This window comes from Carassius carassius, chromosome 19, assembly GCF_963082965.1.
Source record: "Carassius carassius chromosome 19, fCarCar2.1, whole genome shotgun sequence".
NCBI classification, from domain to species: Eukaryota; Metazoa; Chordata; class Actinopteri; order Cypriniformes; family Cyprinidae; genus Carassius; species Carassius carassius.
The window spans coordinates 21,033,381-21,059,798 of NC_081773.1; the positions used below are offsets into that span (position 1 = coordinate 21,033,381).

Genomic DNA, 26,418 nt, shown 5'->3' on the forward strand with positions numbered 1-26,418 from the left:
AACGCTCAGCTGCCACAACAAAGGCCATCTGTGCTGATAGGAGAGAGAAAAACACGACCTGCCAACTAATGCTTGAGCCATTTGGCTAGACAGCAGTGGGTTTTATGTATAGACCGAGTCAAAAATGGTTCTCATTTTAATAAACTTTTATAAACATTCTGCAGTGTAACAATGTATAATGGCTGGTTTGGATAATGAAATATTGCTAGTACCTGTGATTGGGGTTAGGCAGAAGATCCCTGTGCAATGCAAGATTTAGTAATGACAACAACAAAAAAAAAGAGCCAACAATGGTAAAGACTAAGAGAACACATTTTCTCATGTTTGACATGCATAATTCCTGGTATACAAACATCAGAGTTCTTCATTTGAGGCTACAATAAAGTTTCACACTTAACACCATTCCAAGCTCAACTGTTTAACAAATTCATATTGCACTTAAATACTCTCAAGCACCAGCCGTTTAGTCACATCTTTAAATTTCTTGCGTATCATCTTGTTTGCATGAACTCCCCAGATGCAGTTTACTCTCATATAGAGTAATTAGTACGAAAAGTCTTATTAAAAAATAATGCCAAAACAGAACTAACAAGGAAATACTCTATTTTGTAACTTGTACAAATCTCAAATGCTCAAGTGCACTGTAGCAAAAAAAAAAAAAAACACTTGTTTGTAGCAGAAGGGCTACTGTTCATCCTCGTTCTCTTGTCCGGAGCCTTCCGAACGATCACCCTCCACACGGTCTGAGGATAAAAGAAGGGAAGAGGAAGAAAGATTTAGACACCTGTTCAAGGTAGTAAAACCAAATGTTAAGTATCCAGTGACAAATGCTGGTCAGTTAAAAAAAAAGAAGTGTAAATACCATTGCTAAATATTATTTATCTTAAAGGTGCTGTATGTAGGTTTTTGATTCTACTAAAGCATGGAAATACCATTAAATGTGAGTAAATGTGTTAAATACCATTAAACTTTGAGCTTCAAAAGCACTCTTCTGAAAACTACAGGTGACGTCATGGATACTACATCCATGTTTTTATATTCTCCTTCAAAAATGTGCATCCTGGCCGGAATGTCGGTCTCTGTTTTGGTTTGTGAAACCCACCCACTGCCAGTTTACCCAGTTGCATTTTTGTACCCCAGGTTGCCAGTTGGCGGAAAACACAGTCTATTTCATTTTATTCATCATCAAGTGCACTCATTCCTGTTGGTGTCGTCAATCTGGCAACCTGCATGTGTATGTCAAGTCTGAGTAGCAGGGGCCAGGTGAAAAAAATCCTCTCCAATATTTTGGATTGCAATACCTATTTCAACCACCAGATAAATTTGAAGCACCTTTAATGTTCAATTTGTACTCTTTTGGATCTCACTGTATGTATACAGTCAGTGAGTTAAGAAAGGGACATGAGGAAGTTCACCTGTTCTGATGTGATTTAATGATGCCAGCATTCGAAGCATGAAGGAAGCAGGGACGGTGATGGTGTTCCTCGTCTCTTCCAGCATTAACTCATTACGAGCAATCACCTACAGCACAGAAACAACTCAGGAAATTAAATCCACATGTTTGCCAACACTTTAATCCTGTAGCAATGGCACAGAAACACCAATACAACTGCCTGCCTCAAAATGCCTTTATGTATTTTCCTCTATAAAAACACACAGTTCCTTAGGCTTAGACAACCACAGTACTTGGAGTTCTTGTGCCATCTAGTGGAGATTCAATTACATCTCAAAACAGGACATTCTTCACAGAATTGAGCAGAAAACCCTGTCCATACCTCTTCAGCAAGGACTCTGTTAAAAGACGGTGACTGTTCTAAAGGCGACCAGAGCTTGATGTTATAGTCAATTCCAGATGAAGCAAGAACTGTTAAAAAAAAATAACACATCAGACCAAATGCTGTGATCCAAACAGGTCTCTATTTATTGTTTTCAGGTATTTCTTTGCTCACTGGGGTCATAAGGGTGAGGCTGTAGGCAGTTGACCACATGGTTGTCGGCCTCCAGCAGCATCAGGTGCTCTCCTGTGTGTCTGTCCCAGATGAAGATATGGCCACAATCTGAGCCACTCATCACAAAGTTATTCCCCCAGAAGCACGACTCTTTAATCTACACAAACAGTCAGGTCATTAAAGTGAAACATCTGTTAATGTTTTTTACACAATTGTTCACATGTTATACTAGAGCTAATAAGAAGTGACAGAAAGTTGCATTTTGTGTACAGTATGCATGAGACAATAAACAGCGTACCATGGTCCTGGAGTTGCGGTGGCCCTTGTACATCATCTTGACAGAGGGTCTCCTGATATTCTGAGTCTCACTCTCTTCCATCTCTCGCCGTTCTTTTCTCCTGCGGAACAGCTCCTGGATCCGAGCCGCTGCGGAGCGTCTATGGAAAACAGAGCATGCAGAGCAAAGCTCATGAAAAATCATTTATGCACTACAACTTCAAAACACACTACAGCTCAACATAATATTAGTCCAGTATGGTCAAATTTTCACAAGCTTAAACCGTTTTACAAAGTCTTACAGCACTGTGCAAGATAACACTAGATCTGAATATTTTGTTTGGGCAGAAAATGTAGATGGGGCTTCTCCTATCATGACACAACAGTAACAGCATTAGCTTTTATGTGTATGTTAAAGTCATACAATGATGTGTTTTTGATTGTTCATTTAATAGCTGATAATAGTCAATAGCTGATAATTCATGGAATTACACTGTGACTTATAGCTGTTTTTGTCTCTTTAAAAGAACAAAATGTTTATTGAGTGAAGCTGATGAATCATTGATGCCTGCAGAGAGCAGTAGAAGAAATTTTAAAGAAATTTATACTTTTTAAATCTGAATATGGTTTTTGAACTCCAAACAATTATACCTAAGGTCACTTGTAAATTCATGCATGAAATTAGTTGACTTGGTTAGTAACTAACCAAACGGTCCTTATGCAAACATTTTGCACACTCTCAGGCAGAAATAAATATGAACTATTAAATCACACACTTTGTGATACATGTAACACACATAGCATATTTTACACAGCCACACAAAATTTATATCAGGTTAATAAAAAGTTAATCAAATCGGCACCCCTTGCAATTAGATTTTATAAGTGGCTACCTCAGAAACATTACAGTACCTTATCATCCTATCACCTACAGCTGATCCTCTGTAATTAAATCTAATGAAAAGAGGAGCATTTTACTTATTACTGTCCAAAAGATAAACACTGTTTAGCATAAACTCATGTTGTCATGTTTTATGGGACTTCACGTCAGTCATTTAATTTGCCCATTTTAATTTGCACAATGTGACGATTTGCATCATTTAAAATCTTGACATGACGAGAGTCCATACCTCTGTCCCTGCCCTCCTCTGTACCTGGCTGAAGGGATAAGGATGGGGTCATCGTCACTGTCATCAGAGTCCTGATTGCGGGATGGTTGAGTCGAACCCTGGACGCCCGTTCCAGCGGCCTCGTTCCTCCTGCACTGTTCGCTCAGCTCCACCGAACCAGCAGCATGGAGCTCCTCTGATGGAGCGCTGGGACGAGCCGTGTCTTCGGTTGACAGCCCCTCTGGTGGTGCCGCCAGTGGTGTGCGGTTTAGAGAGCTGATGGAGGCCTTTTCCGTGCCACGGTCTGAAGTTTTGCCCCCATTGGAAGTGGATTGACTCTCTGAGGCTGAGCTTGAACCTGTTTATGAGAGAAAATGTAAGATAACCTCCAAAAATAAGTCACATAACACAAATTCTGTAGCATTGGCCATGTGGTTGTCGACTCACTTTGCCCCGAGGTTTGACCTGTGGGCTCCCCCTCACCCACCTCCCCAGCCTTATGTCCTCCACTGCTGCATTTGGTACTGGAAGTTGGACTGCTCCTGTACATAATGAAAAAAAAAAGTTAGTGATTTGTTCTTACAAAAAAGAAAATGTATTCTTAAAAATAATTACTCACAATTAAATAAAGAAGGAAGGCAGCCAAAGAGAATTTCAGACTACAAACTTGACATCTGACATATCAGAGTTTTATTTATGTAGTATTATAGTATTTATTAATATTTTGAATTATATTATAATTATAATGATTTTATTATTATATTATAATAATTACAATAACATAATATATTATAATGTTTGTATTTTTAGTTTTAGTTTTAGTCATTTTGTAAATGTACTTTTGTCATTTTTATTCATTTTTGTTTAATATTTCTTTTTAGCTTTCTTGTTTCAATAATTTTAGTATTAGTTGCAAAGGCAATATATCTTATTTTTCACATTTATTTATTTTTTCATCTAGTATAATTTAGATTTTTCCCTTTTAGTTAACATAAACATTTCCATTTACCATTTATTTTTCAGTTTTTCAAAATTTTAATACATCAACTTATTTTAATTGCCATGGCAACATTCCCAAAAAATTAATAATAATAATAATTTAAAAGTTATTTAAACTAATATTTGTTTTATTTCAGCTTTCATTCAAGTAACGAAAATGGCTTTTAACTTTAGGCTTTTGTCAACAGCAACACTGTTTATTGCTCAGAGAAAACATGAAAAATGTATACTTCAATTGCAGAAACTTTTTGGGTTAAACATGACTAAAAATAATTTCATTTTAGTTATTAATGGATGAAAAATAATATGTTGTTAATTTGTGAGCCTTTATGAGTGATTCATTAAAAGAACCAGTTCTTTAGAGTCATTTGCTTGTGAATCCGATCACACTAGTTGTAGCCTTAAAGAAAAAAAAAAACGCATTTCATTGCATTATTTTGTGGAACATTATTTTTAAAACTAGGTATTTCAATGATCCTCAAATCTGGCTTGCGAGATCCACTTTCCTGCAGAGTTTAGCTCCAACTCTAATCAAACAAACCTACCTGTGATTTTCTAATGATCCTGAAGACATTTATTAGCAAATTCAAGTGTGTTTGATTAGGGTTAGAGCTAAACTCTGCACAAAAGTGGATCTCGCAAGCCAGATTTGAGGATCACTGAGGTCTTTTATAGCAAGACTCTTTAGAGCAGTGGTCTCAGACTCAATTCCTGGAGGGCCACAGCTCTGCAGAGTTTAGCTCCAACCAGCTCCAAATCACAACTGCTTGGAAGATTTTAGCAATCCTGAAGACCTTGATTAGCTGGATTAGGGTTGGAGCTAAACTGTGCAGAGCTGAGGCCCTCCAGGAATTGAGTTTGAGACCAATGCTTAGATTTAGAGGCTTACGGGAGAGATTTGTGTGCTGAGGTCAAGGCTGATTCTCTGGTCACTCACCACTCATCAGTGAAGTCCAGTTTGATGGTGCTAGTGGTGGTGCCTTCAGTGCTGTAGTGCAGACTGAGGACAGGTTCTGCTGTGCCAGTTCGCCCAGGTCCTGGAGGAGTGCTGCTGCTCCCGCCGCTGGTGCCAAGTGTAGGCGCTGATGTGGATGGCACAGTTTCTACAGCTTTACTGACACCTGTACTCTGATCACTGATTACATGTCCTGCTGCTTCTGCACCTCCTGGAGGGAAGACAGAGGACATGTGGGATGTGAAACTGAGCTTTTAGAAAGAGGGTTTTCCTTAAGAACATTACATTTGTCACAACTCGACAGTTAATCATAGAAGCAGCTTTTCTGAAATATTATAATGTAATTATCATGCACCAGTATTGCAGTTTCGGTAGTATTGAGAAATACCTTGTGTCAGAATGGCAGCTTCAGATGCTCAGATTCCTCTGAGAATTGTTTTTTTTTTTTTTGTAATGTTTACAATAACATTCTAAATAAAGAAGCATAACAGCATATACATCTTTCTGTGCTACTGAGAATCAAGCAGTTTCACTGTTATTTATATTGTGGCAAACAGTGCCTAGTGTAGACAAAAAAAAAAAAAGATTATGTGGCAAAGTGAGCTAAACAGATAAACACCCCAGGCTACAAATTTTTTTATTATAGTTTAGTTAAAGTTCAACAATTGCGAGCAGTTAACCCAAAGCAAAGAGAATTTGCAATTTAAGGTTTATTGTTCTGAAGGGGAAAAAGTACAGGCACCAGTATGGACAGAAAAGATGCCAGCCGTTAAGAAGAAATATCTCCAAAATTGGTGCTTCCTTGGTTCTCAGGAAACATTCCATATTCCAAAGCAAAAATAGCAAAGTCATTTTAAAGAAGTCATATCATACTCTTTTTATGAATGTCAATCAAGGAACATAAAACATTGTTATAAACAATTTAATTTATAATAATAATAATAATTTTAAAAAAACTTAAGTTTGTTTTTCAAATCAGCGTATTAGAATGATTTCTGAAGGATCATGTGACCCTGGAGTAATGACTGCTGAAAATTCAGCTGTCACCTCAAAAAATACTTTTTAGAGTATATTAAAACAGAAAAGTTAATTTTGAGTTGTAATAATGTTTCAAAATATTACTGTTTTGGTCTTGGTAAGCATGAGAGACTTCTTTCAAAACATTTTTAAAATCCACAACAGTTCATTTTTCTAGCTTAGTTTAACTGAGACGGAAGTTCTGTCATTACTAGTATGTCTCAGAATGTTTTTAGAACAATAAATGCTTCAAAAGGTCAATGAAAAAATGTGAAATGACCCCTTTAAGCTAAATGTTGATGTTGCAAGCCCACATCAGTCTCACAGACTGGGGTCACTTCATCTACAGCGATATCGTTGACTTGATTGCAAATAAAAGCACAGACACTATTTAAACTGAACAGAGATGACATCACTGAATTCAATGATGAACTGCCTTTAACTATCATTTTGCATTATTGACACACTGTTTTCCTAATGAATGTTGTTCAGTTGCTTTGACGCAATGTATTTTGTTTAAAGCGCTATATAAATAAAGGTGAATTGACTTGACTTGACAGAGGGTGAACTCATTAAGTAGAGAGTGAGGGGAAATAAACATGTGTCTCTTAGTTCAGGACATTATTTAAAAGATGAGCTTGATATGAACTCGGCCCCAGAGGAGGGGAGAAAAAGTATGTCAGTTCAGTTGACTGAAAATGATTGACAGAAAGCCTCTGTATCTTTCTGAAGTTTTCTGTTTACCCAGAGGCACATCTGAAGAGTCTTCTTATGGTGACCGAGCACAAGAGCTGCTTCAATCAGTAATGTACAGAGCTCAAATGCAAAGGATTGTATGAAAATGAGGAAAAGGAAAAGAAAAAAGAGGAGAAGACGCACCCTGCTCCTCATCCAGAGTCATGGATCCAAGCTGTTTGTTTACCACAGATGAGGGAGAATCTGAAACAAAAATAAGACATCCTGAAAAACTGAAGCAACAACAGAGCCAGTACAAACATTTAAGTGCAGAACTAAATCCTCAGGAAACACACTGCAGCACAGGCAGGGGAAAAAAAACTTCCCACAACAAACTGAAAAGCCACAAACTCTGTAAAAATGAGTCTAGGAGGCTTAATTCTCAGTTAAAAACACAAAGCCAAGGGTTACAGATTGAGTAAGCTGTTCCTTAAAAAACGTGAAATGACATCCAGGAAGTGAGCAAATACAAGAAAACAATTTATCAGGAACAAACTTATGCATAGCCTTCTTTAATGCAGTATTCACTATCAGGGAGAATAAACAAGTAATACAGCAATCTGTAGTTCAGGAGTTACCTACGCTGACAGTGCCTTTCAGCGACAAAGCAACCAGAAGTCATTTATTTCTGGAAAGTGTTTGCGAATAACCAGCGAGATGTGATGTCAGGATGTTGCTGAATTAATAGTGTAATGCTTTAAGCACAGAAAATACACTGCGTACACTTGGGCTATGGAATAAAATTAACTTTTACTGAAGTGCCTGTTTCATAGACAACAAATCCATTCAGTTTTTGTCTAATCATTTCATATATGTCTAAAATAAGTGAGCAGATCCCACTAATGATAGCATTAAGAAGTATTTTGCGGAATATTGCAAAGTGAAGTGCAACAAGAGAACGTATGAAAAGAACTAGTTAAACGTGCATCAATATTTAAGGTTTAAATTGGAGACTAAAAAACTGCCAATATCAAACAGTACAAACCATCTTTATTTGTGTGATTGCATTTCAGGTGAATCAATCAACAGATGGCAGTATATGCACATGTTTGACATCTGAGCTCTTTTCCAAGATCTAGTAAGCTACCTCACTTACTGACTACAAGGCAGCTAACTTCTAAAGCCCTGTCCTAAATCAAGGTGCATTTGATGTGGACGCTTGTCCATAAAGTCAGTTTATCCAAATAGTCAATGCATGATTTAGAAGGGTTCAGAAGTAAATTTTTTTCCTTAAAACCTTTACTAAGGACACATTAAATTGATAAAAAGTAACAGTAAAGGTTTTTGCATTGTTACCAAAATTCTACTTGAAATTATGAAATCATGTTTTCCACAAAAAATTTTAAGAATAACAACTGTTTTCAACGCTGATAATAATAATGTTTCTTGAGCAAAATCTGCATATTAAAATTATTTAAAAATTTCTAATGTTAAATAGCGATAACATTTCATAATAATATATGTGTAATACTGTCTACTACTGACAGCTTTTGAGTCAGGTGTGTATCTGTGATGTCTAAAAATGTCACCTAGGTGGGCAGCTCACTAGGTTTTGGAGCAGAGCTCTGCTATTGGTGAATGGGAGCGTGAATGACCAGCGGTTAGATGTGTGCACGCCTGTGTGGCAGAGGGGAAGAGGAACACACTCCATAGCCAGAGGTGCAGCAGCAAACCAGTACAGCCATGAGACAGGCAGCCAGAGGGGTCAGGAGGTTAAAGGAGAGCAGGGATGCAGGCAGGGAAAAGATGGTAACCTGCAGGGGGCCCTGTGTCAGAAGCAGCAGCCTGTTGGGCTGAACTCTCTGTGCTGGAGGTCTCGGGTACAGAAGGAACTGAGCGTCTGCCCTGTCCTGGGGGGTCAGACAGGAGAAGCAGCCTCTGCAAACGTCTACACACTAAACTTACCGGCAGCCTGCGAGGACCATATTCTGACAGTGTGGGGTCAGAGGGAGAGAGAAGAGCAAGATGGGAAAATTGATGGGATGGGGGAAAAGAAGAGAGGCAAATCATAGATGAGGAGGAATGCTGGGTAAAAGAGCAAATTAAAGATTGAAGCTGTAGGCTGAGTGATGTCAGACAAGACTGCAGGGTTTCATCACCCGTCATAAAAAATATCAAAAGCGTGCGTTACACTCACACGTCCACACATGTTCTAGGGGCATGAACAGAAACGCCTGCAATGGCATGATGAGCAAAAAGGAGGGATTTATCATTCGATAAAAAAGAAGACAAAAGACACTACATGTAACATCCTGCCTCTGTTAATGTGATTGTTGATGCAGGCCCTAACAGAACACAATGTTCAAAAAATAAACCCCACCTTAAGACAAATCAGTCAACACATAGGTCATAAAAAAAGAAAATACATAGAGTTGGATGGTTGGGAGATGGATAGCAAGCAGACATGATAAATGGACCAATTACATAAATTGAAATTATTTTGATTTGAAAGTTCATTATAAGCACATCGTCTTTATGGAGGAGAGATACAATGACTACATTTACATGCACAAGACAATTCGGATTACTACTGGAATAGGATCATATGATCTGAATTAAGCCACTAGTTTGGTTTTTACAAACAATTATATTGTAAAATAATATTTAAAATTAAATAATTGTTTTATATTTAAATATATTTGAAAATATGATGTAAAAACTAGCCATTACTGCAGTCTTCAGTGTCACATGATCCTTCAGAAATCATTCTAACATTTCTTATTATTATTGTCTTATAATTGTTGAAAACAGCTGTGCTGTTTAATATTCATCTGGAAACTGAGATACATATTTTTCAAGATACTTTGATGAACAGGACGTTCAAAAGAAAAGTATTTATTTTACATATAAACCTCTGTAACATTATAAATATCTTCACTGTCACTTTTAATCAACTGATTGCATCCTTGCTGAATAAAAGTATTAATTTCTTTTAAACAAAATCTTACTGACCTCAAACTTTTGAACAGTAGTATATGTGGACAAAACTCCTTTTTATAATAGCTGTAAAGCATGTAAATATCTATTCTTAAAATAGATTAAAACGTAAAATATGGACTTTAAATGGAACATTATGTGTATGTAAACATTGCCATTGTCTCATATTAAAGATGAATTCACTGGTCAGTGTTTTGCCAATTGTGACAGACTTACCAGATAAAGCTGCCTCTCTAGATGGGGTGGGTGTGGCTGAAGGAGTGGGTGTGGCTGAGGAAGTGGACGTAACTTCATCCTGGCTCCTCTGCTCTGTGTCTGGAGATGAGAGGAGAGAGGAAGAAGCAGCGCTCTCCACGGAGGACGAGCTGGAGGGGGCAGGAACTGTCACAGTGGAGGAGGAGCCCGAGGAGGAGGAGGAGGAGATAGACTTGGGGAGGGGCTCTGAAGGTGCAGGAGGAGCAGCAGGTGGAGGTGGAGGATCAGAGGAGGGTGTCTCCACCTCCATCGCACCTTCAGTTGAGACCTCACTGGGCTCTTGTGCCTGAGTGTTTGTTTCTGAGGTTGCAGACGTTCCTTCTGGTCGAGCGGCCGTACCTGGAGACAAATCATCAAACCTTGAGCTTAACATTTAAGAGTAAATTTTAAATTCATGGAGTTTTTTTTTTTTAATAGAGGACATTTAATTACAGAATGTGATACATGCTTCATTGAACCATTCATTAGTTGATGTTTACTGACAAAGAGGATCAAATATGAAATTGCCTCCATAGCGTTCAATGCATTGTGCAATGCAAATGTAAGTCACATGGAAGAGCTTTTTAGGCCCCTATATATTTCAAGATAAATAGAAGAACGATCTGGTGTGATGTCATTGCAAAACAAAATCAGGTCCAAAGAAAGTTTGTTTGGATTTCAAAACAGCTTGCCAAAGCAAAGTTTCCAGAAAATTTTGTTAACACTTTCAAACTACCATTGGTCCATGAAGATTTTAATTATTTATATTATAACAATAGGTAGGTGTGCTCTGGGGTTCTGCCTACTTTGACAGACTGAACAGAAGAAATCAACCAGAGAACATTTCCGCGTCAAAGTCAGACACGTCAAAACTTAGACACAATGGAGGGATGCTTTATTGTAAAGAATGGTAAAATATTGAAGTTGTAATTCTAACTGAAAAAAACACTGACAGTTTTTTAATATTTAATGCAGTAAAACTGAATGCTTTAAAGCAATCTAAAAAAAGTTACAGAAATAAACGTGACTTTACGTGACGACTGGAATGCTGAATTACAGAGCTTGTGCAAACATATCCATATAACTATGACCAGATGCTATTTTGTTATTGAGTGGTCTGTATTTTATGTTATGTTTTTCGGTATGTCCGCAAACAGCATACTATGGAAGCCTGTTTCTTCGACTGAATAAAAAAAAAAAAAAAAAAATTGGTAATTGCCAGTTTTTATCTCACAATTCTGACTTTTTTTCCTTGCAATTGCAAGTTAACATCTAGCAATTCTTTTTTTCTCAGAACTGTCCTAATACAAACACGCAATTCTGACTCAGTTGAGATATATACTCTGAAAAAGAAATATATATAAAGTCAGAATTTTAAATAGTACAATTCTTAATTTTTTCTCAAATTTGCGAGTTTATAGTCAAGTTGTGCTTTATTGTATAATCATATTTATTGTATAAATCATACAATACTGACTTTTTAACTTGCAACTGCAAATTCAACTGTAATTCTGAGAAAAAAGTCAGAATCGCAAGTTTATATCTCACAATTCTCAATATATAACTCACAATTGCAAGTTTAGATCTCAATTTTGAAAAAAAAAGTCAGAATTGCAAGATTATATCTCGCAATTCTCACTTTATAACTCACAATTGAAAATTTATATCTCACAATTCTGAGAAAAAATCTACTAATCTACTCATTATTGCGAGATGAAAACTCGCAATTGCAAGTAAAAATTCAGAATTGTAAGATAAAGTCACAATAACCTTTTTTTTTTTTAGTGGTGCAATGGGCTTCCACTGCTGCGTACGTATATGGAAATTCTTTCTATCCAAAATCAAAGAACAAAAGAGAACTTTGCAAAGAACTGAAGAATATATCAGTATATTCATAGTGTGTATTTTCAGTGTGGACCAAGGCTGTTTTACCTCTGGGTCGAGTTTGAGGACGTGCTCTGCTGCTCTGGGCCTCACTAGCCTCTTCAAACCAGCGTGACAACATGTCCGACATCCTCTGCATGAGCGATACATTTGGACTCTGTTCTCCTGCAAACGAATTCTTTATGATCAATATCAAAACAAATCAGAACCTAAATCATTCCACTCACAGAAAGCAGAAGCACTGGAAGCCTTCTGTTTACAATCAAGAGCAAGCTGCAATATGCCAGGAAGTAGTGAAGTAAAGCAGGCTTTGGACTAAATCCCTGTGAAAAGCTAACAAGTTCCCCTTAGACAAACTAAGCTGTTGATATTCAAAGTCAGAGGTACTGAGGGAGATTAAAGATGTATTGAGAGACACTAGAGACCGCAGGCCTCAGCTCGTTGAAAACATGGAGGAGAATGCCAGTGCGGACAACAGCCCTGTTCATGGAGGAGACAGCTGGAGCTGAAGTGGATGTGCAAATGATTTGTGGTAAGCAACTATGGTAGCCAATGCCCTGATGCTTTAACATTTTAATACAGTTTTAAAGTATAACAGATCTTTTTGACAAGGTGTGGCTAAGTAGAAAGTGCTAATAAATAAAATAAAATAAAACCAAAATTTTGGATTGACTATGAAATGCTGCTAATAGGTATTATAAACAGTGTGGGATGGGTTACACTTTTCAGGTCTTATAGAATTCATTAGTTACAGAGTTAAGCTAGACAAGGAAGTGCTGATTATCATATAAAAATAAGCTGCTTTATACAACATCCGCTAGTCAAAAATAAAATAAAATACATTAAAAAAAATAAATAAATCGATCAATGATTTGTGATTACTGACAAGTACAAGAACACGCATATCTGTGGATCTATTCCTGATGCATTAATCTGAAGTCACCCCATAAGTGTGTTTGTAAACAGAGCCCTCAGTGTTTATTCGCCTGTGTATATGTACCATCCGTGCTGCTGTGTGTTCAGTATTTGTGACACCAGCATTTGTGCCTGCAAGTTCTCATCTTACCATCACGCTCCCTCTCGCTCTCAGGCCGAGCGCGCGGCCCTGTGTCCGACCAGTCGCCTCTCAGACGCAAGCGCTTGACTGGGGGCTGCCTCAGCTGTGGGAAGACACATCAACAAGCTGTCAGTCACTGTAAAAACCTCTCACACGCCCTAAAAATAACACTCCCTACCCTGAGACTTGACATCACTGTAGAATCATCTAGTCCAGCATGTTTGCAGAAAGTATGACCAACAAATACAGATCTCATAATGGTAAAAGAGGCTACTGTACAATGCAAAGTGATCTATCTCTTTGTGCCACCCAAGTTAAAATGGCTTTAGCTTCATAAAGTAATGTAATGTAATGAATGTATTTTTAAAGTCAGTGGAGTCCAAACAACATTGCACTCCATTGATTTTCTTAGTTTTTTTTGCAAAATATGTTATTTTGTTTTCCACTGAAGAAGGCAAGTAGATAATGAGTTTTTTTTTTTATTTTGGGCTGAACTATCCCTTTAAAAAGCAAAACTCAATCTGACACAATATCAAGTGGTTTCCATATCTAATGAGGTGTCACTGGTCTGAAAAAAAGTGAAAAAGTGAAAGACCTTGGGATGTTGATGGGATTAACTATTGAGGCCACTTTGCCACGTGCCTCGTTCTCACACTTTTACCATCTCAGTCAGTCAGGACACTCTATTTTGGGTGCTAGTGTGCATTAACAAGCCAAGCACCGGCTCTAACACAGCCACATTAGACCAAACAAAGCACATCAGAGACCAATGCGTTCATTCTATAAATAATCTAATAATGAGCACTGCAGCTTCTCTCCACTTCACATGGAGGGATAAAATGCTATTCTTTTTTTACTTGGTTAAGAGGCTGAAAAGGACACATGCCTGTTAAGGTGCTTGTGGTTTAGATCAAAGCGCCATTTATTTTAAGTAAAACCTGCAGTGCTCAGATTGGCTCTTTGAAAAAAAGTAATATTTAAAATGTAAATTTGAATTCTTGATTGATTTAACCAGTAGTTGTAGTACATTACTTCACAATATCTCCTCAGCAGGGCCTTTGGAACATTTATTTGGATGGATGGGCCTCATTCTAATGAACAGGCTAAACTACAGAGGTCCTAAGAGGGCTCCTCTCTAATATCTCTGCTGCCAACAATGAGTTTGAATGTCATACATACAAGTAAACCATACTAAGTCCTCAACAATTTCACATTGCTCTAGCTCCACATTCACTGATTGCAAAAGAGTTGAGTAAAACCTTGGTGTTGTAGCACAGATTTATTGAAGTCACCAGGAGCTCCTTCACTCTAGCTGGCAGTCATTGTGCACTGGGGGCCTATTTCTGTCTCAGCTGTGGTGTGCTGCGTGTGTCTGCGCCTCTATTTGGAAAGGAATCTGATCGCGGGGGATCCGGACACAGCTGATCACACCGTACAACAGCTGAAGGGACTGAAGCAGTGACCCAGCAAATTTCACCACTATAGTCCCAATACAGAAGGAAAATATAGACCGGCAGTTTAGCTTAAAGGGCTTACTGTTTATGTATGCAAAACTAAAACACATATTTTGGATGTTTGACCAAATAAATGAGCATAAGAGAACTTTTTTTTTTTTTTTACTTATTTTTAAAAAGAATCTGCATGGATGTTTTGCTTCTGGTGGATTGGCTGTGATTGTATTCACTGGTATTAAAAATGTGACAAATTGTGACAGATAATTGTTGCTGGAAACGTGTTGCATCATGCCTGGTTAGTACACAATGTAAAAATCACAAAGCCTAACTTCCTTTGCTTTTTCTTTCCATTAAAGTTGCAGTCAGTCATACATATCCTCATTAAAAAAAGTTTTACACGTAAAATAAATGAATTGTACTTTGAACATGTATTTAGGTTCATGTAATCATGCCGTATTACTGTAAAATTTCACAAACATAACATCAATATGGTATTAAGAGCAAAAAAATTTCCTATTGCATATTTTTATTCCCTTGCTAGAATCAGTTTTAACATTGAAATTTCTCTGAGCAGTGCAGCAAGCAGTGATCCACATCCTAAACCATAGCATCACTGTCATTTGATCTATCCTCTCTGACATCCTCTACAAAACTATTTTCAAACTGCACCACTGAAGCACAGCACTGCTGAGGATTATACAGAGTGCATGAGACAAGAGCGCAGGGAACTTCAAAAGTCCTTTATTTAGATTTTGCTTTAGGCATGAACAGACTAACAGAGCACACTTGCCCCCAGACCAGTCGCTCTTGACTTTCAGATGTCTGGCTCCATTTCTATTAGGGCTGCACAAATTATGGAATTCAAATCGAAAGCAGGATATGGTCTTATGCGATTAAGAAACCAGAAAAGGTTGCAATTTCATTATATGTTACATAGCCTGAATGCTTCAGAGTGAACAAGCAGCACTCTGGTGTCTGTAGTCAAGTACAGTACATGCACTCAAAGGATGCATGGGTCTCATGCTTTCACATACTAGTACAGTTCACTTTAAAACAGTGCTTGTTTACCATGAAGATTCACATCAGCCCTCGGGCCATTCAATATGTAGATGAGATTGTTTCTTCATCAGAACAGATTTGGAGAAATGTAGCATTACATCACTCACTCACTAATGGATCCTCTGCTGTTGGGTGCCTTTCATAATGATGGTTCAAAAAGCTGATAAAACATCACAACAATCCACATGACTCTAGTCCATCAATTAACTTCTTGTGAAGTGAAATCTATAGTTTATACACTTTTAAACTAAAACGAGTCTTATATCCATAATATTCCATTCTCCAGTGAAAACGCTGTCTCTTCTAAAATCAAGAGAGTAAAAAGGCACAGGCATTTAAAAGTAAAAACAGCTCTAAACAAATATGTTGGTGGATTTTGATGAGAGAGGACAACAGGGAATGGACTTTTTCACTGGAAGACGCATTATTATGGATTATGGACTGCCATTTTAAACTAGAGCAATGGATTTAACATCTTAATGATGGATTTGTTTATTACAAACCCACAGCTTTTTGCCTCACAAGACTATTTTGATGGACTGGAGTCATTTGAATTACTCGTGGATTATTGTGATTAATTCAAAGCAGACATGAGCAAGTGAGCAAGTGATGTAATGGTAAATTTCTCCTTCTGCTGATTCAAAGAAGAAACAAATTCAGTTACATCAGGAATGGCCTGAAGGAGAGTACATTTTCAGCAAATTGTCATTTTGGGGTGAACTACGTATTCCTTTAATTCAGCATGAAAACATTTTATTTGTAAAATTAAAAGTCAATGCATCTATAATAAACCTCAGGTTAACCATGTTATGGTTAAATATTGAAATGCTTGGTATTTTTAACGTGACACTGATATCACAATAATTTCTGTGGCAAGAGCTGTTGCAATCTTGTCAAGTGCAGTGTTGCAGATTTTTTCCTTTTTGTTCTGCTCTCACAATGTGAAAATGACAAGAGACACTGTATTCTTGTGATCTGGTCATTTGATTTAATTCATTTCCCATGAATTATTCCACTGGCCTACACTTGAATTCTCTCATTTCTCTTCACAAATCCTTATTAAGATCTTTCTCTTTGTCTATATTTTCACAAGGTGCTTTAAATCATAAATATTTATTTTCTCCACTTTTCTTCACTTCTAAGCACTATTAGCATCCTGTACTAACAGAACGTTTCTGAAGTAGGGAAGTGCAATAAACCAGATACTGTATTTTTTATCTTATTTTATTGATTTATTTTTGCCTCCTGATAGGAAAGATAAAACAGTTCCTCGAATTGAGTTTCGAACTCTAGACGCCTGTAGCGTAATGGCACTGTAAATCTAAACAATTTTTTACTAAATTATGTAAAGCAAATGCTCAATGTTTAAAAAATAATAATGTCGGTCAATGCAACCTCTACTCTGACAATAAATGACCTCAGGTACACACTACTGTAAAAATGGCCAGTGAAGATCCTCCTGATATCTGCTTACCTCCTCTCGCCGCTCTTCAGAAGGGCCCTTGAGCTCCCTGGCCTGGTCATCTTTGGGGTCAAACAGGTAGATGTAGTCAGATGAGTAACTGACCAGCACTTCTTGTCCATCTTCACTGTAACACAGTGAGGTGACGCGGCAGGACTTGGTGGACAGGTGGGCTGGGGCAAAACGTACACACATGCCGGTCGTCCCTCTGCCAGTGTAGTTACCTAGTGAAATAGAAAAACCTTTTTAGGAAAATTTGAAAAAGTCATTGAAAAATGTAAGCTTCTTTCTAGTTTAAAGGAGGAACAGAATGCTTCATAGAGTTCTGAGAGTTTAGGACCTCTCATTACAGTAATCGAAACAGAAAGAACACAGATCGGACTCCAAACGCTAAAAATATAAAAGATCAAAAATCTGGTGACATATATGTGATCCTCCATGAACCTGACACAAAGAAGAACAAAAGGCTGAAACGATGAACATGAATAATTTTTCACCCGTAGCTCTTGTTCCCAGCATTCTTCTGTCATAGATCCTCACTGAGCTATCTGAACAGCCCACAGCAAGATAGTAGGGGACCAGGGGGCAAATGGATATTGAGGTAGCGGCTCTCCGGCAATTAATCAAAATGTCCTGAAAAAGGGACAGCAGAGAAAAAGAGAAAGTGGGGAAAGACATGGAGAGTGAAAGAGGAATAAACACGTGAATAGGAACTTATGAATCAGGAAATCTTTAAATAAACATTGCTGAATCACAGACAAAGGTCAAATAGAAAGAATGGTCCTGTTTTTCTGTATCATTTGGAATATAATTAATAATGTACACAAATGTTACAAAGGGTAATCATTTTCAAAAAGTCCTTTGTGCTTGCCAAGGCTGCATTAGTAAAAATAAAAAAAAGTGAAAGTGACGTGCCATACTGCATCAGATCAGGAATTGTATAAGTATATACCATTATGATTAAATAAAAAAATTAAAAATAAAATAATAATTCTAGTTTCTCAAGGACCCCTTGCAGTATCTTCACAAATAATAACGGTTAAAACCTTGCCATTAGATAACAAACTATCCAATTAAATGACATTTATTTTATTATTTATTTATTATGAATCGGTTCAAACTCCTGCTTCACATCTATTCTGTATTTTAAACCTTTCCAACAGCCGAAGTCCTGGCAGAACCCAAGCAGAGCTCCAAACAGCACTTACAAGCAGTGTGCTTGTCTCTGCCTCACACAATCATGCCTTCTGATAGCAACAGAAAGCAATTGTGCCCTCAGGCTAACAGCATCCTCACCACACACTCTCTGTGGGTTAAAAAAAACAAGGTTGGATGCTGCTTCTTCAAAAATACGTCTGAGGTGCAGGTTCTGCATCAGTGTTGTAATGGTGAGACTGAAGGGTGTGGGAGGGGAGCCAGCAGCTCCTCCCCAGAGCACTACCAAAAGGAAACATGCTGAGCTTTTGGGTACAAGGTGTTTGATGATGTATGCATCTACTACACATTCAAAACCTTCTTACATCTTTACAGTCCTCTTTTGTGCAGCTCGTCTTCATCCGCAAGTCAAACCACCTCACTGTACCGTCTTCTCCACAGGACAAGAAGGTGTATGGGTCATTTGGCACCGTCATTATCTGTAGAAAGAAACAGAAAGAGGAAAATGTAAGACATCAACCTACACCTCACCACATGTCAAATGTTACCATTCCCTCTTTGTGGCTTTTATTTCCTCCTCACTGCACTCTTCACATAACATTGTACCTCGTAAGCAGTGCCATAGTGGCAGGTGAACTGGCACTGCCTGTTGATTTCTTGGCTCTTCTCTGTGTGTGTGTAGAAAATGATGCCATCTCCTGAGCAGGACACAATCTGTTGATCATTAGTTTGGGGCATGAACTTTGCACTGAAGACATTGGCCCGGTGTCCTGAACGAATAGTAGTCTTGACCTAAAGACAAAAGTACAGCATATTAATTTTAACTTAACTGAATAAAAAAAAACAATAGGCCTGATTTGCACAGGGTTGGTTTAATCAATCTTTAACATTTTAGAATGACCAAAATTTAATGCATCAACATTTATTATACAGCATTTGTATCATTATCTTACCTTTCTATTGTAAGGGTTTGTGATAACCAAGTTAGTGTCATCTGACCCTGATAAGATGTATTCTCCGGTCTCATTCCAGGATATGGTGTTGACCTGTGAAGAAACATAAACACCAGCTAATATCAACAACAATGTTGATTACCCCTAAAACAAAATGATAATTTCTTCTGTTCAATCAACTGTGCCATATTTAAGTATATCTGCATCAATTTCTTTAAAGAAATAGCTCACCAGAATGTAACACTGTGTTATCATAGATTCAAAAACCATAACATGTCTTTCTTGGAACACAAAAGGAGATATTTTGAAGAACGTATATCCTTTGTTCAACAGAAGTCATTTCTATTTGTTGACATCATCAACAGAGCACCACTGATAGGGCTGGGTTTTTGACAAAAATGTCACGATGTTACATAATTTCATGTTTCATTTCAAGCTTTACAATGACATCTTTCTATGGTTGAAACACTAACTGCACAATTACATGATACAGGATACAAATTTCGGTATGTTTTAGTCTTTCTTTTATCTTAGGATTTAAGAAAAATTGTTTCATAAAAATAAGAATCAAGAAATCAATATTTTTTGCCCAGCCTTAACTACTGATATAATCATTATTTTAACCATCACATAAAATCCTGCTTTGAGGTTTCAGAGCTGAAATGGACTGAGTTAGTATGTGCTGCCTGTGCCTTCAAGAACAAGCGATCAATATTTCATTAACTCAAGGCTGATACACGCTTTTCCTCCTCTTTCTAGAGCAGCTCAAACCTCATCACACAGGCTCCATTTCCTTTGATCTCTGCCTTTCTAAAATAACATCACTGGGAGGGATTAAGCATTTATCCCTCATTCTGCTCTTCTGCGTTACACTTTACGGCTCTGCTTTGTGTAGTGGGGAGACGGAATTAGGTTGTGTTAGATGTAGTAAGATGCATCGCATTGCATGTTAAAATAACAAGTGTTGAAATCAGCCTGAACTGTGTCATTAGTGAACGCGGTGAGTGTGCTTTAAATGAGACTAAAATGGAACCTGAAGCGTTACCTTTTAAGTTAAGTTTTCTTGCAGTTAAAAATGCACAGCAGGTTTTCTGTGCATTTGTCCTGATTTTTCACATCAACTGACAGAGCTCAAAAAGAGTGAAAGAGGAAGGCCATCTGATCAAACACAATAAGCAAACTGTTTTTATTCAAAGCAATAAAAGCACAAATTCCATGTTTTTTTTAAGGACAGAATTTGATATGTTTGTAAAGGCAGTTTATGGTCACACAAACACATATTTTTCTTTAATTTATGGGAATATAAATCAACATTAAGCTCCTACGAAGTGAAAGTTAGATTTAGAACACTAGCTAACAATATCTAGATGCTACTACTGCAACCTTTCGTTGTCATTAATTTTTTTAGTTGTTTATATTAATATAAAAGTCTGTAAGAAAATCTAACTAAAAAATTAAAATTCTATCTTCTATTCTGTTGGGCACAAAAGACGATCATTTTAAAGAATGCTGGTAACCAAACAGCTTATGGTGGCCATTGACTTTCGTAGTATAGAAAAATGGAAGTTGATGGCTATCGTCAATTGTTTTGTTACCAACATTCTTCAAAATATCATCTTTTGTGCTCAACAGAAGAAAGACAACTCGTTCAGGATTGGAACAACTTTTATGCTTACCAGTTTACCAAAGCTGCGTTTATTTGAGCAAGAATTGAGTAAAAACAGTAATATTGTGAAATTTTGTAACAATTTAAAATGTAATTTTAAAATGTATAAAATAGAGAAAGGATTTCTCTCAGTATTTCTAATATGCTGTTTTGAAACTGGACAAAAGCATTTATTACTTTCTTTAAAAAAAAAACATCTTACTGACCTTAAACTACTTGAATGATAGTGATGTCATGTGTTGTATCTACTTATTGTGATCAGCCCTTGGTAGACCATATTAAAGTGCTGCAATTTTTCCCCTGCTGTGTTTCTACCCATCTTTAGGTTACAAATGCTCACAAAGGTCATTTAACTGTTACTACCATACTCAGTATGAAGGACGTCATCATAATAGCAAAATATGAAATCATTTTCACTGACACAAATTGAAGTCTGTTGATGGTTACATTTGAGTGTTTATTTGTGAGGCTTGCAATTAAAGTAGAGTACATGGTTTTCTCTGATGTCCCAGCAGTAAAGCACTGACAAAATGATGTCCCAATGGCTGCCTGGCGCCTATCAGCCTTTGAGTTTAAAATCACTGACAGATAATGAACAGGAGCCGCTGATAAGTGGGTAGAAAGAGACGCACACACAACACTCACACAAAATAGAAGCACAGTGATACCCCTGAGACATTATAACCCAGACAGGCACATTCTCCTACAGGCACATTTATCAGGAAAGAAATAGGCAACAAAAAAAGACTGCTGAGGGGCAAGAGCATCAGACACAACTAGAGACTTCATTACAAGTGAAAAAAAACTTGAAAGACTTACGCATCCATCATGCACATTGAGAACAGCTTCGAGTTTCAGTCGTTGTACAAACTCTCTTCTGCCTATAGAGAAAAAAAGTATAAATTTTACTGTGGCAGTTTTCACGTCCAAAGTAATTTGCATTGTCTGTTAATTTACATAGAATAAGAACAGTATTTAACCTGTCCTGCGTTCAATTTAGTTCTCTGTGCCACTGGCATCACCAAATATATCTGTACAACTGACTGTTTCCAAACAGGTTTCTCCCCATCTTGTAGTTGATGTTTTTTTAAAGAAATGAATACCTTATATTTAACAAGAAAATTTAGATGTGACCGTAAATCCTTCTTTATAATGCTTACAAAAAAAAAAAAATTTTTACCACAGCTTCTACATAAATATTCAGCAGCACAACTGTTTTCAAAATGTATTTTAATAATATTAGAATGATTTCTGAAGGAGCATGCGACACTGAAGACTGGAGTCATGGATGCCGAAAATTCATCTTTGCATCACAGGAATAAATGACATTTTAAAATATATGAAATTTATATATTAAATTAAAATTTATAGATGTATATAAAATGCATACATTTATATTTTAAATTCTTATACAATTTCATTTTTTTTATTGTATTTACACTCCAATAAAAAGCTGAGCTTAGCTATACAATATTTTATATGAATAATAGGCACAAATCTAAGTTTGAAAGCTCATTTATGGTGTAAATGAAGAAACCATGAAACTATATTATGTGGCTGAGAAGGCTGGTATGGCTGCTGATTTCTTCATTGCTTGCGAGAACATATTTCATTACCTCCTGCACTTGCTGAGTCGCTGTACATTGATGGAAAACACCCTGTAATACACTGTTGTAATACCACCCTGACACACCACCCATGTCAACCACCCTGATTGGGTTCTTGTTTTGCTTTTTCCTTGTCTAATCTCTTAAAAATTACCTCAGATTTATTTTAATTTATTTAAATACCAAGTCACATTCAATGCTGTTTGCTTTAAGACAAATTAATAGCATTTATGTTTCTATTCCTGACAAGCAGATATCTGTGTGTGGTTGGTAAAAGACTGATCTTTCCATGACAGTATTTTCAGCTTGTGTAACAGGGCGCTACAAATAGCAAGTGCCAAACTTAGGTCAACCATTTGCAATGGTGCGGGCCTGGAGAACAGCAGTAGCCTGAGATGACACTGCTCTATAAATTGTTTGTACAACCTCACAGAAAAAAAAATAATGAAATTCATGCAAAAACACAGGATTTTTGACTGGGTTCGAATTTGTAAACTAGAAGCTTAACATTTGTCCATTCAGAATGTATAAAACAGAGATACTCTGTGTTGTTTTTCTGGCTGATACCATATGCGTTTCTAACCGTTAGCATTGGCAGGCTGTATAACATGAACGAGAGCCGAGCTAAATACAGAACTCTCGGAACGATATGCTATCATCACTGAATCTGAATGTGAGATCCATGGTAAAACAGCTCACAAACACCAAGTACTGAACATATTTGCACAATCCATTGATCACATAGAATTCCACATTAAATGCTTAGGCTACAGAGAAGAAATGAGCTAAACTGGTATTATCTAAAATAAATATTTTGGTCATACTAGGTGGATTCTATTACATAAGCGTGCTTTGAAGTCTACCAAGACTGGCTGACTTCTCTCAGGTCTCTTAGCTCAAGTGTTATGTTGCAGAGGGCTATATAACAGAGTTACAAACTCACCAGGAGGATAAAATTTGGTAATTTGCATGAAAATTACTTTTTACAGCTAGATACTTCTTTTTTTAGATGTTGCTACTTAAACTATATTGTTCTTAGTTGTCAGAGCAACTCAAACTTTATTTTTAAAGTTCATTATAACTTAGAAATGGTACATTTTTATATGCACATCATGTTTGCTTATATATTTGTGAAAGACTGATAGCATTAAACAATAGTAACATTTGTGACATTTTCTGTGCGGTCTATTTCTCTTAGAAAATAATATCCAACTGAACCTATTTAATAAGATGTGCATAATTTGCATATTTTTAAAGTTTAAACAGTTAAAATCACAAGACAGAAAAGGAAGGAGAATACTGTAGCCAATTCAGCTGTAGTACTTCCCCTTAATAATTAATAATTCCTTACATTTATATAGCGCTTTTCTAGGCACTCAAATCGCTTTACATTGTCAGGGGGGTATCTCCTCATCCACCACCAGTGTGCAGCATCCACCTGGATGATGCAACGGCAGCCATATTGCGCCAGTACGCCCACCACACACCAGCTTACTGGTGGAGAGGAGACAGAGTGATGAAGCCAATCAGCAGATATGGGGATTGTTAGGAGGCCATGATGGTCGGAGGCCAAAGGGCGAATTTAGCCAGGATGCCGAGGTCACACCTCTACTCTTTTCGAAAAACATCCTGGGATTTTTACTGACCACAGAGAGTCAGGACCTCGGTTTAACGTCTCATCCGAAGGACCGTGCTTGTTGACAGTATAGTGTCCCCATCACTACGCTGGGGCGCTAGGACCCACACAGACCACAGGGTGAGCACCCCCTGCTGGCCTCACTAGCACCTCTTCCAGCAGCAACCTAGTTTTCCCAAGAGGTCTCCCATCCAGGTACTGACCAAGCTCAGCCCTGCTTAGCTTCAGTGAGAAACTGGTCTTGGGCTCAAGGGTGATATAGCTGTCGGCCTTAAATGAGTCATATGATGTGATTTCAATTTTTCCTTCTCTTTGGATTGTTACAAGCTCTTGGTGCATGAGAATCTGAATGAAGAAGATCTGTACAGTTGCAAAGACTAAACTCTCTAAACAAAAGAGATATTCTTTATCAAAGTTAAGACTCGTCCATGCCCCCCTACAAAGACCTTATTTAAACACACCCTCACGTCAACGTCACTGTGTGGGAAGATTTGCATAACACCACCCAAATGTTCACACAAAAAAAGAAGGCGTATCTTTTATTCTCACTGTAGTATTGTTGTTGCCGCCATGTTGAGAAGATACTGTGTGTTTCAATGTGGGAGTGAAACCATTTTGTTTGGCCTTCCAAAAGAGGATGATATTCACTTTGTCTTCACTTCAGCTGATCAGTGCTGGTCGCTGAGGAAACAACACATCAACTTCACACTGTGGATCGCCTGATTGGCTTTCACCGTAGATGAAGTGGAGTCCAGCCCGGGGTCATCACATGTGGTTGCCACAAGCTCCTTCGTCGAATCCACCAGCCGCACCGTTCTCAAGCCCACTGTTTGTGATGCTTTGTGTTAAGTTGTGAAAGCAAAGTACTTTGTTTTGCCTTCCAAATGCTTTAACATAACTTTAACAAAGTTTTGCCTTTCAAAACACAACAAGAAATCAGTGATTAAGTTGTATGTACAACACTGTTCCAGAACAGTTCAAACAGTGTGCAGACTGCAGCGCATTTTATGGAGGACTGTTTTTTGAACCTGCAGAGTAGCCTACAATGCTTCTGTGCTTTAAGGCTGTTGTTCTATAAAGTGAGGCAGTTCCAACTTTGCGAGGACAGTCTGGCGCTTTAGACTCACAGCCTGTAAGTACATTTTTTATATTTAAAGATTTTGCCTATGATGATTCAAATGCGAGTTCGGAGCATTGTAGAGTAGTGTTTGTCGTTTCTCCGATCATAATCAGTAATTATGTCCCCACTGGATGCAAAAACTGCCTCGTTTATAATGGGTTTTATTGTTTTATACCGGGACACAGGTATCACAGTATGATAAAGGGCGTAACATTTCCGTCACACGCTTGAAGTATTCAACCAATCACAACACACTGAATAGCTGGCCAATCAGAGCACACCTCGCTTTTCAGAATGATGGGCTTTGTAAAAATCACTGCGTTTCAGAATGGCACAGCATAGAGGAGCAACAATAATGTACAGTACGTGGAAAATAATGTGTTTTCATTATACCAAATACACAAAATGTTTTTTTAGCAATGTCATATGACCCCTTTAAATAAAAAAATCAACAATTTATGCCATTTATTCATGCAATTTAACTCGGAGCTCTTCCCATAAAAATTAGCTGGACATTTATGTTTTTTTTTCTGTATTAAAATAAGTAAACCAATTAAACACTGTAAAAATGTAACCAATTATACCAATAATGTGTCCTGTGTACAAGCTCAAATGACAGCTGTCACCTAGAAAGTCTTGGTCAACATGTCTCTGATTTTCAAGTGCAACGGTGTGATATTAGTAGTAGTTCCTTACCTAAATAATTTGTCCTGACCGTATATGGATCTGTGCATCCAATAGTGCGTTTTCGTACATCCCAAATGAGGTTGCCAGAGCAGGACATGGTGTTTAAACCTCTAATGTTGATACATGCATGGATGAAAAGGGGAGAGCAGACGCTTTTCTTGTTTGTTTGTCTTCCTTCAGTGGCGTTTGATTATTATTGTTTCCCTTTGAAGCGTCTGATATTCGCTATAAGTTCATCGACAACTGATACAGGAAGAATGAGAAAATATTACTCCTTGATATCGACACCCCCCTGGCGATCCGTTTCCGACATCTTGGGCATGATTGCTTTGAGTTGTAGTAAAAATATTGCGCTTCTTGTTTGGCTATCCGCTTTAGCCTCTGCTGCTCTGGTACGTCAAATCCATCTCGAGACCTAAGCCAATGGAGGAGAGAGACGCGCAGTGTGTTTACTGTAATGTGTGGGT

The 26,418-nt window shown here is 37.5% G+C and overlaps 1 protein-coding gene across 5 annotated transcripts; it reads right to left on the bottom strand.

Moving 5' to 3' along the window:
* Positions 1 to 118: 118 nt before the first annotated feature.
* Positions 119 to 26,418, bottom strand: dcaf6 (ddb1 and cul4 associated factor 6). Of its 5 annotated transcripts, none has more exons than XM_059500256.1 (21): positions 25,961 to 26,418; positions 21,721 to 21,782; positions 19,236 to 19,328; positions 18,889 to 19,074; positions 18,648 to 18,761; positions 17,625 to 17,760; positions 17,140 to 17,351; positions 13,162 to 13,255; positions 12,144 to 12,260; positions 10,194 to 10,571; positions 8,795 to 8,968; positions 7,185 to 7,244; positions 5,271 to 5,499; positions 3,782 to 3,876; positions 3,380 to 3,692; positions 3,138 to 3,179; positions 2,248 to 2,386; positions 1,950 to 2,106; positions 1,776 to 1,864; positions 1,416 to 1,521; positions 119 to 743 (listed from the first exon to the last, which is right to left on the bottom strand). In XM_059500256.1, the coding sequence occupies exons 1-21, from the start codon at positions 26,046 to 26,048 to the stop codon at positions 685 to 687; spliced, it is 2,943 nt and encodes a 980-aa protein (XP_059356239.1). In that variant the 5' UTR covers positions 26,049 to 26,418; the 3' UTR covers positions 119 to 684. The 5 variants fall into 5 exon arrangements, with proteins under 5 accessions (XP_059356239.1, XP_059356238.1, XP_059356241.1 ...); XM_059500255.1 differs by having other exon boundaries at positions 3,356 to 3,692; XM_059500258.1 differs by lacking the exon at positions 3,138 to 3,179.